This window comes from Sprattus sprattus (assembly GCF_963457725.1).
Source record: "Sprattus sprattus genome assembly, chromosome: 20".
Taxonomy (NCBI): domain Eukaryota; kingdom Metazoa; phylum Chordata; class Actinopteri; order Clupeiformes; family Clupeidae; genus Sprattus; species Sprattus sprattus.
Window position 1 is genome coordinate 10,620,455 of NC_137918.1, and position 13,721 is coordinate 10,634,175.

Consider the following 13,721-nt stretch of genomic DNA (forward strand, 5'->3'; position numbering starts at 1 on the left):
TGATATGTGAGAGATGTAACGTGTAGCTTATCCAAATTTGGAGATTATAAGTTAAAGTGTGACAAACACCACGTCTGCAATAATGGTGTGCTCTTCTTGGTGTTCACATCACTTCTTCTTGTGGCAGCGTTGTGATCACATGATTTTTGATAGACTTTAATCAACAGTATGTAGCAATTTACCACTTTTACAGCAACTGGTTTTGGTATCATCTTCTAAATCAATTTGATGGTATATGTTCATGTGAAGGACACCTGTTCATGTACAGTCCTGGCCCATAGTGTCTCGAGCCAAACACTCCCAGTCAATCAACCCAGTTCTTCAGGAGCACGGAAGGGAGGGGTGTAATGTGATTGCCTGTTGAGCTCAAACCAACATTTTGAGAAACTGAATTAGGGACTTCGTCTTTAACTTGCTAGTTTTAGACCAAAACTCCTTAATGCTGCCTTTAATATCACTTATAGACCCTATTGATTTTTAAAAGATACCTTGCACAATCCATGTTAAGCCTACTGTAACTGACCAGGGGACAAACCTCATAACAATTGTAGGCCTTCTACAAATCCAGTTTATATTTCTAATAAGGGAACACATTTAATATTTGTATTCCAGGTGAATACTGCTCAGATGAAGTGACGAGAGGCAGAGAACAGCACATTTTCTCCATGTACAATCTGACCATGTGTGTGTAGACGAATGTGTCATCATCCATTGTAGATAACAGTAGACATTTGTGAGATTGTTTTTATGCAAACTCTCAATCTTTTTTCCTTTAAAATAAGTTTTGAAATAAAAGGGAGTTTGGACCAGACATTCGCAGTTGACACTTGGTGGATCCTTACAGAAACCCTAATAATTGATCCTCAATGTAAAAACACCTGATATATCCCTCCATTTTAATTTCACTTGCCTGTTCTTTGCTGATATGCTGATCTTTTTCCTGAGGTGTTTAGACTGATGAGTATCTGCCATCAAGACCCACACCTGTGAATGTTCATCTTCATATCAAACTCATTACATATCTGTGATGTCTTCCATCTTGAGCTAATTACTCTGCCATCTCTTCTATGCATTAAGTATCATATTTAACAGTGAGAACTTTTATTATTTGATCTCAACAACCCAGGCTTTGGCCATTTTCATGTATTGGTTGCCTGGTCTGTCTTGAGTTTTGTGGCCTATAAGTGGCATTTGTTTAGTCTGCAGTAGTATTTACGGCGCTTGTGTTTTGGTTTTGAGTCCGCTTAGAGAAATATGAAATACATGAATGAAATCAATTCTGTGTAGTGAGATATTTTCAATCGTACATGAAAGGGCAACACTGAAGAAGGTTCTATTTCCCAGCAGCACACTGTGCTCCTTTGTCCAGCCTTTATTCTATTCTGATCTACAGCAATACAAAATGGCTACTACTGTTAGACATGTACATCTGTTTAGTGTGTCAACTGTTACACATAGAAAAAACAATCTCTTTTGGTAGAAAATGCACCTCTGCACACGGCACAAATAGAACTCTGAGGCATCTTCATTCTCAGATCAGTGATGCAACCAGAGGACTGATCAGAAACTGACAGACTTGCACTTATCTTTTCATTCAGAAGGGACCGACTTTTGAGGACTCTTCCTTTTCTACACTCCATCACAGTGCCCCCTGGCTGCAGGAAAGACTACCTTCAACTTCCTTCACTAAGCCTCTGCCCCCCAACACTTGGAATCAGCCTGCTGGATGGACATGTGCTGCTGCTGCTGCTCCTGTGTAATACACAGTGTGTTCAAACTGTTCAGCTGGATTTGGGTCTCTGCACCACTGCTGTGTCTCTTCCACTCTGTTGCAACATCAACATCAACACAGATCCTCTCACTGGTTTGGCTCTTTCTACTCCTCCTGACTGGACTGGACTGGACTGGACTGGGCCCCATGAGCAGTGACCTGATAACACTGGCCCTTACAGAGACACTGGAGGACAGAGCAGGGCACACATTCAGTCCCCATCTGTCTCCACCCCACGTGAACAACTCAAAGAGGCCTTGCTCACACTTGCTCAAGTCTATATTTGTGCGTATTCCACACATCCAATCATGTCTTGAGTCCTGGTAGACTGAGGGAGTGTAGCTACTCCATGAGAATCACGCTCATCAGAAGACTATATTAGTGTGTTTCTATTTGCTTTTTCTTGTTCTGTCCATCGTGTGCAGGTGTCTGTATGTGTGTGTGTGTGTGTGTGTGTGTGTGTGTGCGTGTTGTGTGTGTGTGCGTGTTTTGTGTGCGTGCGTGTGTGTTTGAAGTCTTTTAACACAAAGTCCTGCTTGTGAGTGGAGCCTGTATGTGCGTTCAGTCTGAGTCCTGTTCGTCAGATGAGGCTGGCTTTTGAGTGCTGGGCTCCTGTGGAAGGTGCAGTTCTCTGACAACGAGGATGCGTGTCAGCATGGCCTGGATGGCATCACCCTCTAGTGGCGCGGAGGAGAACCACATGGGGCTGTTGGGCACGCAGCAACGTTCAGGCTGCAGGTAAAAGATGTTGGTGCGCTGCTTTACTGATGGTGAGCTGTAGTGGACAAAAGATACACAAATCAACTACTCATCAGGGCAACATTTTTACAGTAGATTTGCTTTGTTGTGATGTGCACATTGTCCAACATGTTTTCTATGTACCTCTTATGAAAAAGTCTATTACAGTCTCTCTAATATAACTATAATATAAACTCTTATTCTTGTACAGTTTCAGACACAATTAAGAAGCAAACAAAGTATTTTGCTGCATGCAATATTTATCACATTTTAAAATACAACAGAATGTAACTGGCTAGTATCACTGCTCTCACCATTTGGAGAGGTAGAACTCGTAGATCCGGACGGGGCAGCGCAAAGGGTTCTCTGTGTTCTCCTGCATCTCTAGAACCGGCTCCTCTTCCTCATCCTCCTTCCTCTTCTTGGCAGATACCCCCTCACCGTCTGTGCAAAAAACACACCACAAGGTCATAAACACAAAGACACAGCCGCACACACGTCTATGTGTTCACACTCAGATCGACTATACCACAAAACTTAACAGCACTCACACTCTGTCTCTCTCACACACACACACACACACACACACACACACACACACACACACACACACACACACACACACACACACACACACACACACACTCACCTTGAGTCTGAGTAGGGGAGTCTTTGCGGTTAACAGGAGGGTAGAAGCGGAGGCAGGCAGCCTTGCCGTTCTTGTGTGTGCGCGTGCAGCGCATGACGTGTGCGAAGGACAGGCGCTGGTGCTGTTGGACGGTGCGCAGGCCGAAGAGTTTGGTGCAGAAGAAGAAGAGGGTGTAGAGCAGCACGCTGGGGTTGTAGGCGCCCAGCTGCTTACACTCCCACAGGTACTCCTCCTCAACACGAGAGCGGACCTTACCTGCAGCACAGGACACATCGAGCATTTGGGATGTTTACACATGGAGGTCCATGTTTTAGTGAATCAGTGAGTGTGTTTGGGACAGAGAAAACACGGATTCATGATTTTGTGTGTTAGAGCTGTGTATGTGCATATAAACATAAGAGCACTATGCCTGGTGGTGTATAATTTTAACAGGAATAGATCATAGAAAAATAGAGCAGAGCCAAACAAGGCATGGCTGGAAAGATTTTGTAATGTATGGTGAAAACTCCCACAAACACTTTTTTTTTTTTTTTTATATAGAGTCCACATCACTATGTGATGTGCTTTTCTAGACATGTGTCTGATGGTTTAGAGTGTGTACATGTCTTTCTTACCGCCTGGTGTTCCCATAGCACTCCAGTCATGAAGTAGTTTGGTTATCTCCTGGGTAAACTTGCTGTAGAAGAAGTCCGCAAAGATGTTCTCCATGCGCCCGTTCTCAAACAGGTGCTACACACACAATCCACCATTAGAAGCAGAACTCTCTAGAGGTTTGGAGTGTGTTAGGAAGCTACATCGTTATGGAAGCATCTAACATATTACAGCTTCCAGTACTGGAACATGCAGTCATGTGTGAGTGTGTGAGTGTGTGAGTGTGTGAGTGTGTGAGTGTGTGTGCGTGTGTGCGTGTGTGCGTGTGTGCCTGTCCGTTGTCTACCTGCTGTATGCCCAGGCACAGGTAATAGAGGCTGTCAGGGCTGTATGCTTCACCATGGGGGCGCCGGGCTTCACTGATGAATTTACACAGACCAAAGCTCAGCTCTGCGGTGCTACACTGCAGCAGATCCTCCTTCAGAACCATGGGCCGGGCTGGAAACACATCATCAATCACAAATATGTCCTCGAAACTATCAATATTTACTACAATAACCTTTCATTATAATAATCCTTGATTATTTGGGTTATCTGACATTGTGTTTTTTTTATGTGTGTGTCTGTGATGATGGGTTGGGTATATGAACTTCACACTGTGTGTGTGTGTGTGTGTGTGTGTGTGTGTATAAAAGGGTAAGACATGAAGTGACACCTGTCTGAGTGTGTGTGTGTTTGTAGGGGGTGTAGGGCAACTCACAGCCAAATCGGGGTGTGTTGACATCAGGCTGGGCGTTCCTCCACTGCACCCACTTCTTCCAGGCCTTCACCCCGTACACGGCACGCAGCCCACCCACAGGGGCAGGCACAACAGCAGGCTCCACTGCGGGGCGCTTACGGAGCGACTGCTGGGAGAGCGAGCACACACACACACACACACACACACACACACATACACACAGAATGCAGACAGCACACACTGTAAGAGTTACCAATGGTAGTAACTGGAATGTGTCACACATTCAAGTAGTCTTTCTATTCATTACAAATAACAGAATTTGTTATACCAATAATTGTGGAGTTTGTGCTAATTACTTATAATCAGTGTGTGTGTGTGTGTGTGTGTGTGTCTGTGTGCGTACATACCCGTTTTTTCTGAGAGCTGGCAGCTCGGACTTTGCGGCGTGGTCTTTTAGAGGGCGGGGGTTCCGGAGGCTCAACTGTCTCTGTGGTCATCTCCAGGGACTCTGTTGACATGGCAACGCAGTTCCACCATGAGAAAAGGACCACAGATCAAAAAACATCTGTGCTGCCCCCACATCATGGTGTACAAGTGGGCGCTAGTGGTCTCGCCAATACTGAAGTCTACCTACTGGTGTGTGTGTTTGTGTGTGCGTGAGAGAATGTGTGTGTGTGTGTGTGTGTGTGTGTGTGTGTGTGTGTGTGTGTGTATGTGTGTTGGTGCAGTGGCTAGAGGCGCTTTGTGAGCGGTTGACCCCGATTCAATTCCATTCCTGATCGCTGCAAGTAGTCGGTAAATCGCTTTGGATAAAAGCGTCTGCTAAATACCTGACCTTTACCTATATATATATATTAGGGATGGGAAGATTCACCGGTTCGCCACGATGAACCGGCATAAAAGTTCACGATACGATGGCCCGGATCAAAAAAGTGTGGACCGGATACAATGTGAGATGAATCGCGATGCATCGGTTCTAACATTTTTGTATCGGTATAATCTCAATACAAGACCAATCATTTTATATTTAGATAGATTCCACCTCTCTTACTGTTCCTTAAACGCGCTCTCATCTCCACTGCTGTTAATGGCCGCTTCTCGTGAAGTCTAAATATTTTCTAAAATCACTATCTGTCTGCAATACCGCTCTCGGCCTCTACACAACTTCGGGGCTCTCACAGGAATAGACAGTGGGATAAGCGACTATTACTAATGGTGTTTTTCGCATGGAAGTCTCTAGAAATCTAGCACCTTATTGAACGAAATTAAAAAGAGTGAACGTGCAGTTCTCAGACACCAGAATGAACACGCTCACAGTATCGTTCATCAGGCAGTAATACCCTACGTTCAGTTCACTTTCACCAAAATGATGAACGAGTTCATGAACTTTCATTCAATGAACGCGTTCAGACACAACACTGGCGCTTGAACTACGTTTCAAAGACCTGGCTTTCTTGGAAGACCACGGCACCAAGGACATGGTATTTTTAAAGATAATAGCAGAGGTGATGATGGAGGAAGAGGTAAGAATACTCCATATACCGTAGCTAAACTCTCTATTTGTTACTTGAATTTACCTGTGCCTTCCTTAACCCTCTATACCCCAACGGAATTCTAGAACACTGCAGCAAAATCCCACGAAAAACAGAGAATTCCTTCATTTTTTGTTATTCTGTAAACAAACAGTTACAGTCAGAAAACAAAAGAAAAACTACAATTACAAGTTTGTTTTGTTTGAAAGGGCATAAATTCTTTGTTAATATGATATCAAATATGTATTAGTGACTTCTACAAATATTAAAATACAAATCATTACACACACCCTAAAGTTCAAATTCATAAGTTTTGAACCGTACAGCAGATGTAGTTATTATATTTAATATATTCTTAATGTTTTTTTATTAGTATTTGTTATATATTTTGTAAATAAATGAATAAATATTAAAATAAATATTAAAATATTAACACTACTTAACCATACAGATTACCAACATTTTTGCTAATTTGGTGGAAAACACCTAACTCTATGCCTTTTCAAAAGCATCCTGGTGCAATACATTTGTGGAGGAGGTGAAGGTGTTTGTGAGGATAAACATCCACCTGGGTATCCATCATATACCCTCTTTTCTTGACTACTGTTCATCTGATCCAGCCTTACAAGTGTCCTATGTGGCAGACACCAATGCCATGAAATAAGTATGAGGGGTTATTCAGATACCTACCCTGTTCAAACCCAGGGATAGCAGACTCTGGTAACAAGCTTCCGAAAGTGAGACCATTACAGTTTTTTCCAATCATTTTCACACTTGGTTCAATACCATGTACTCTTTCTCAAAACACTTAACACATCCAGCAGTAGACCAACTAAATGGGATACTTTTCCATTGCTTAGATCCAAAATGCAGTCAATGTTCACCACCATCAAAATGCTGTGCAACTACAGCATTTTTTTTTTCAAGATATTTAGATACTCTGTTCAAAACAGTTAACTTTAGTTTTTTAACCAGACACAATTTAGATCACTGTAGATGGAAAGATGCTGTATTTTCAGACAAATTAAATTATACACTTGACATAAGACAGATTTAGTTTTTAGCCTACATAAATGTATATAGTTTACATCTTGATTGGAATTTAGTTTACATCTTTGTTTTGTTTGTTTTGCAGCCTTGCTACCAACTACCGCTGTACAGCATTTGCGTTGAAATGTACATACATGTAAAATATAGATGTACTGTAGGTGTCAATGAAGACATTTTCCCACTATTACTGCTGCTTATGAAAGTCATGGGCCATCAATGAGATAAAGTGACCCAAAAAGGGAACTAAAACAAACATGTCTATCCAAAGTGATTTACACTATCATCTTTCATTGGCCAGGAATTTAACCCAGGTCAGATAGCCTACTTGTTAGCCAACAACACTAACCACTGTACCACTTATCACACCTGGCATTCTTGCCACACAAAACTTGTATGTACAAACCAACGGAAAAGTTTGTTTTTACAGTTTTTATCAATTATTTTCACTTGTCTCAAATACCATGTACACATTCCCAGAACACTTAACCCATCGAGCATACCAGTACACTATGTGAGGGTAGAAATAGATCTAATGTCAGACTACTATAGACTACAGACTGTAATGTCAGACTACCTATACAAACACCACCACTTGTAAGCTGACAACTTTCCATCTTCAATTCAGTCAGTGAGAAACCTACTATGTCCTACTGAAGCTTCCTTATGCTCATCAGGCCTCTCGCTGTTCCTCTCCCCCCATGTCCTCACTTCTCTTTGCTGCCACAGCACCCTCACTCACTTCTCTACCCTCAGATGAGGTGGAACAACTGACATCCTGACACATAAAAGAAAAAGAAAAAACTATCCTATTATTGTAAGCCATCACAGTGGACGTCATTATTGTTTCATCCATTTTTATGTCAATTGTTTTATGCCACAACATCAGCTCAATATCCCAGTGTGTACTACATACAGACAAGCTATATCACATCTACTATAGATTTTTGTAGTAGTGATGTCCTATACCTTGGTCCTGATTTCATTGTGATTAGCTTTTCCACAGCATAAAAGCTGTACAAGCTTAAAATTTAACATCACAACATATTACTAGTTGGCTGTCGAATAATCTGCTGAATACCATTTCAATATGAGGTTTTCAATATTCAATGATGACCTTGCTATTGATTGTAGCTACTGTTGTTACCATAAGCTTACAGCTCAAAACAAATGAGGGATTTGAAATACTAGTAGAGATGAAGTTTTTTTACTATACATGTTATTTATCTTAAACTGATCAGTTTAGTAAGTGATGAGGCTGAGTCAATAGCTGGCTATCAACCAACTCCAGACGAACTCCTCAGACTAACGTTACCTCAGTCAATGTAGATAGCTAGCAAGTAAGCTGTCAAACTGGTCATGGAAATTGAGATGACGATACAAATTGTAAGACATTTCTTCTGAAAACCAGAAAACACAGCCGATTACCCACGTCGTTTATTTGTGCAAATAATAGCTCTCACCCACAGACGCGGGTGCTTCCTTCGTAGGTTGCTAAACTAAAGTCACCAATTGACCGCCATTTCCACAAGTGAGGTAACGTGAAAATTAGCTTTACTGAACGTCCCTCAAAGACCAATTATTAAATGTTACATATCTCTGCTAATAAATATGGAGGACTGAAAGTGCCAAAATTCAATAAATAAATACACCATCAATAATTATTTAAATGTGTCATTAATTAATTTAAATTGGAATTAAATAAATAAATGTTTCAATAAATGTGTCATTAATTAATTCAAATTGGAATGAAATACATAAATGTTTCAATAAATGTGTCATTAATTTATTAAATACCAATTCATTTCATGTAAAAAAAAAAACACATTTAATTATTTCACTATTTAATTAATTATGTCATGGTCCTGTGTTGATGCGCATCAATAATTTATTTTATCTGTCAAACTCACCCATCAAAGTCAGTGGGCGGGGCTAACGCTGATTTAGTCTGATCCATTGCTTTAGTCTGAAGTGCCTGGAGAGAGACATTTTTCCACCGGTTCCAGCACCAAAACTTAACGTTATGGAATCTTGTGACATGTTACTTTGGTTAAAATTGTGAGTTATTCACGAGTGGTCTTCTTCCAGCGAGAACACAAATTCATTTCGATAAAACTTAAATTTTGTTTAACTTTTTAATACCATGTAGTACCATACGACCTAAAGTTAAAGTTCTGTTTACTTGATCACTTTAGACTAGAGTTTTTGAGATGCTCCATGGACCAGCTCAGCAGTAGTTAATTCCTCTGAAATAAACCTTTCAGCATATTCACACCTATTTGCCTTGAGAAGTTTCTTGAGAACTCTTAGAATTTTCCACGACATATAAAAGTTCTGTTTACTTGGCCATGGCTTTCTATATTTTCTCACGTAGATCAGACGAGTGGCAATGCAGTTCATGACGGGAGTTGACTAGCTACTTAACAACTGTAGCAGTAACCTACAGCAGCTAGTGCTAGTTACTACACGAACGTGCTTAGTCAAGAGCTTCTTTTTTTTCAAGTGGCAAGTCTTCTACAGTACACACAATACAAAACCAGCACTACATCACGGTCTCAGTTAATGATGCAACTACGGGTTTTCTACGAGCAGGCAATGCAGCTCATGATGGGAGTTGACTAGCATAGTACCTCACGACAGCTAGCAGCTAGCTGCTACAAGAACTTGCTTAGTCAACTGTTAAAATCAAGTGTAATATCACACAAAAACAACAAGCCAGATTGAAAGAGATAATGTATACAAAGCAGACAAACCAACACATTTTGATGGATGAAAGCCCTCTTTATTATTTGTAATGTGTTTGTTATTAGGTCTGTTGTCCTTTTGAACCCTGTCCTTTTGAATCCAACTCTCCTCGTATTTCCCCATACATTTTAGCTTTCCTTACTGACTTTTCAATTTTGTTTTGCATTTCTGTTGATGTCTAAATTGCTTTCGAGGTATTTAATCCATGGTCCACTACTGGATCGATTTTCCGTTTTCTTCATCTCGCACGCTCTGGATTTTTAGCGTTTAAGAAAAAGTTTAGTTTGACACAGTGTTTAGGAATGAGGCCTGCGTCAATCCAAATATCTTGAATCGGTAAGCCTTGACTTGATGTGCAGGGTAACCAATCAGGTTTTAGGAATCCGCCCACTGACTTTGATGGGTGAGTTTGACAGATAAAATAAATTATTGATGCGCTGCAACACAGGACCATGACATAATTAATTAAATAGTGAAATAATTAAATGTGTTTTTTGACATAAAATGAATTTGTATTTAATGAATTAATGACACATTTAATGAAACATTTATGTATTTATTTCCAATTTGAATTAATTAATGACACATTTAATAAAACATTTATGTATTTAATTCCCATTTTAATTAATTAATGACACATTTAAATAATTATTGATGGTGTATTTATTTATTGAATTTTGGCACTTTCAGTCCTCCATAAATAAAAGTGTCATGGCTTTACAATCTATTCAAACATCACTGATCTAGCTATGACTTTTGTCTATGTATACGATGAGGCTGGTGCTATTTGTAAACCAACACTTCTCAGTTACTGCCATACGAAGACGTTACTGGCGAGTTAGCTAGTCAGAAATAAACAGGAGGATACTTATATTTCTATTTGAATACGGTTTTTTATTTCTGACTTCTCAAACAAGATCGTTACTGTCATACAAACGTGATTAGTCGTCGTCATTGGTGCACAAAAATACGGTATCATCCAGTGAGAACAGATGTAGACGTCTCTGATTTCTAGCCTTTACTCCAACAGACACTGTAATCTTCAGGCGATCTGTCAGTAGCAAGGTTAAATTAGCAAATACTTAAAAAAAGCCAATGACAGCATATCCCGTTTCCGGTTTCAAAATAAAAGTAAGAAGTTAATCTATCCATTAGCGGTGTATTTTTTCATATATTAATGTTGTAGTATTAACACCGTGTCTTTAAAAGTTACGGCCGTCGACGGCCGCTATGGGATTCTACAAGAAGGCCGTCCACGGCCGCTATGGGATCTAGAGGGTTAAATTGGAAAAGGAAATCTAGCAGCTAGTCTCCATTAGCCTATACTTTTTTCTTCATACTGATCATATGGATCAACTCAAAACCTAAAGAAAAACCTTAAAATAGGGAAAATAAGTTAAATTGATTGCGTGAGGCATTTGATCCACATGTTTAGGATGAAGCAAACTGTGTTGTGACTGCCTGGTAGGCCTGTAGTTTAAAAAAAAAAAAAAAAATGACATTTAGAGAACACTTACACACGTACATATTAGGGATGCAAATTATCGATTAATTCATTAATCATTAGTTGATAATCTTATCGATCGACTTTCGATTAATTGATAAGCGGCGTTTTTCACCTGAGTTTCAGTGCTTCAATAGGGCCTTTAAAAATAGGCCCTATTATTATTATATTACATTACATTATGATAATTCTATTCTATTCTATTATACATTCCTCAAGTAATTATGCATTTGGAAAAGAAAGCAGAAAAGTTTTTTTATGGTATAACAAAATCCATTCATTAATTAAAAAAAAAAGAAATAAATTATGGACTGGCTCAGTTCTTGCATTTGAAACAGACATAAAACAAAAAAGAATAGAAGAAATTAAATAGAGCCAAACAGAATATTATTGAGCCTATAGATTATGAAGAAACTGCATCTAGGCTATTACAAGCTAAATAGCCAACACAACTCTCTGAAGTTTAACTCGCGCTCACGGTAGTGAGGGATAGAGTAGTTACATTCTTAATGACAAGCCATCAGGCAAAGGTAAGCTAGCCCGCTAACGAGCTAGGTATCTAATCATTAAGCCTGAGTGAGCTAGTCCGCTATCAAGCTAAATAGCCAACTCAACTCTTACTTACTTACTTACTTACTAACTCTCATGAGCCAAACTCGCGGGCACACGTTAGCGCGGGAGTAGACAGAGATATTCACATTCATAGCCAGGTGAGCTAGCCCGCTAACGAGCTAGGTAGCTAACTCTATGAAGTCTCAGTGAGCTAGCCTGCTAACGAGCTATTAGCTTACCTGAGTTTTAAGACTATAAGCCATAACTCGCGGCAGTAAGCGAGAGAAGGTATAATACAGTGTAGCTGTGATTTTAGGTTGACCAGGTGAACTGGTGGTGCCATGCAGGACAGCAGCATGTACGGTGTTCAAATGATAACTGAGTGAGCTAGTGGAACTATTGTATTTCAATACCGCATTACACAGAGAACATTTGTTTTCAACCAGTCTCTCGCGCTAGCGCCCTCTAGCGATTAATCGTGATTAATACATTTTGATCGAGCAACCTCTTAATCGACAATTAATCTAAAGTCGATTAATCATTTGCATCCCTAGTACATATACATGTTATATTTTGTCAGATACCTTTTTAATGATTTGTTGTATGACAAATAAATGAATCATTATGAATAATATAAAATTGCATTATTTTGTATCGCACCTTGTCGAATCGCATCGTGTCGAATCGTATCGTGTCGAATCGTACTGCATCGCAATAGGGGTGAATCGTATCGTATCGCATTAGTAGCTGCTTTTATGTATCTTTAATGTATCGGATCGTTGGCAGTGCATCGAGATGTGTATCGCATCTTCCTCAGTGATGAGATGCACATCCCTAATATATATGTGTGTGTGTGTGTGTGTGTGTGTGTGTGTGTGTGTACTTATACAGAAGTTTGCCTCCAGCTTTGTGTACCTTCATGTGTGTGTGTGTGTTTTCCCATCACTAGTAGAGGTCTTTCTTGAGGTGTGTGTGTAAGCATCACCAACAGGGATGTCTGCCTCATGTATGTGTGTGCTTTCCCATCACTAGTAGAGGTCTTTCTTGAGGTGTGTGTGTGTGTGTGTGATTCTCACCAACAGGAATGTCTGCCTCATGTATGTGTGTTTTCCCATCACTAGCAGAGGTCTTTCTTGAGGAGTGTGTGTGTGTAAGCATCACCAACAGGGATGTCTGCTTGTGTATGTGTGTGTTTTCCCATCACTAGTAGAGGTCTTTCTTGAGGTGTGTGTGTGTGTGAGTCTCACCAACAGGGATGTCTGCCTCCAGGTCGATGTGTTCCTCAGGGGTTTCTGGCAGGGCTGGGCCTAGGGAGGATGTGGGCGTGTCAGATGTGTGAGTGGAGAGCAGGTCATCGCCCCAGCCCAGAGCATCCAGATCAAAGTCTGAGATGGGCAGGGGGGAACCAACTGGAGCTACAGGGGGAGGGGGAGGGGGGGAGGGGGAGCAGAGGGGGACAATGGACTTCAGAGATGAGGAGCTACATACAGTCAGGTCCATACATATTTCGACATTTACACAATTTTCATCATTTTGGATCTGTACACCACCACAATTTGAAATGAACCATCAAGATGGGATTTTAATTTGAGGGTATTTACATCCAAATCAGGTTTATATGTGTCTATATATATATAAGTTAAAACATTTATCCTTCTATGACAATTAGTCTTTTTCTTCTCACATAGACCAATCCATGCAGCTACAGGAGGTGCTTTATCAATTCATCATCTCTCCTAAATCAAAATCTTGGCTACTTATTGAAATGGAGTTTGTGATGCAGTGCGGTTCAAGAAGCTAAATCATGAAGCCACAAGTAAAATGAAGTCTGTTCTGAGCAGTTGCCTTCGAGA

The 13,721-nt window shown here is 40.3% G+C and overlaps 1 protein-coding gene across 1 annotated transcript in view; it reads right to left on the reverse strand.

The window, feature by feature from the left end:
* Positions 1-1,882: 1,882 nt before the first annotated feature.
* The window catches only part of zmym4.1 (zinc finger MYM-type containing 4, tandem duplicate 1), a gene marked incomplete at its 5' end in the record, with an annotated part of 38,415 nt that continues 26,576 nt past the window's right edge, over positions 1,883-13,721 (reverse strand). The window contains 8 exons of the mRNA XM_080859169.1: positions 1,883-2,546; positions 2,824-2,953; positions 3,159-3,413; positions 3,773-3,887; positions 4,096-4,247; positions 4,510-4,657; positions 4,896-4,996; positions 13,116-13,283. Of these exons, the coding sequence (XP_080715295.1) occupies positions 2,333-2,546; positions 2,824-2,953; positions 3,159-3,413; positions 3,773-3,887; positions 4,096-4,247; positions 4,510-4,657; positions 4,896-4,996; positions 13,116-13,283 (1,283 nt within the window). The 3' untranslated portion in view covers positions 1,883-2,332. The remainder of the gene's footprint in view (positions 2,547-2,823; positions 2,954-3,158; positions 3,414-3,772; positions 3,888-4,095; positions 4,248-4,509; positions 4,658-4,895; positions 4,997-13,115; positions 13,284-13,721) is intronic.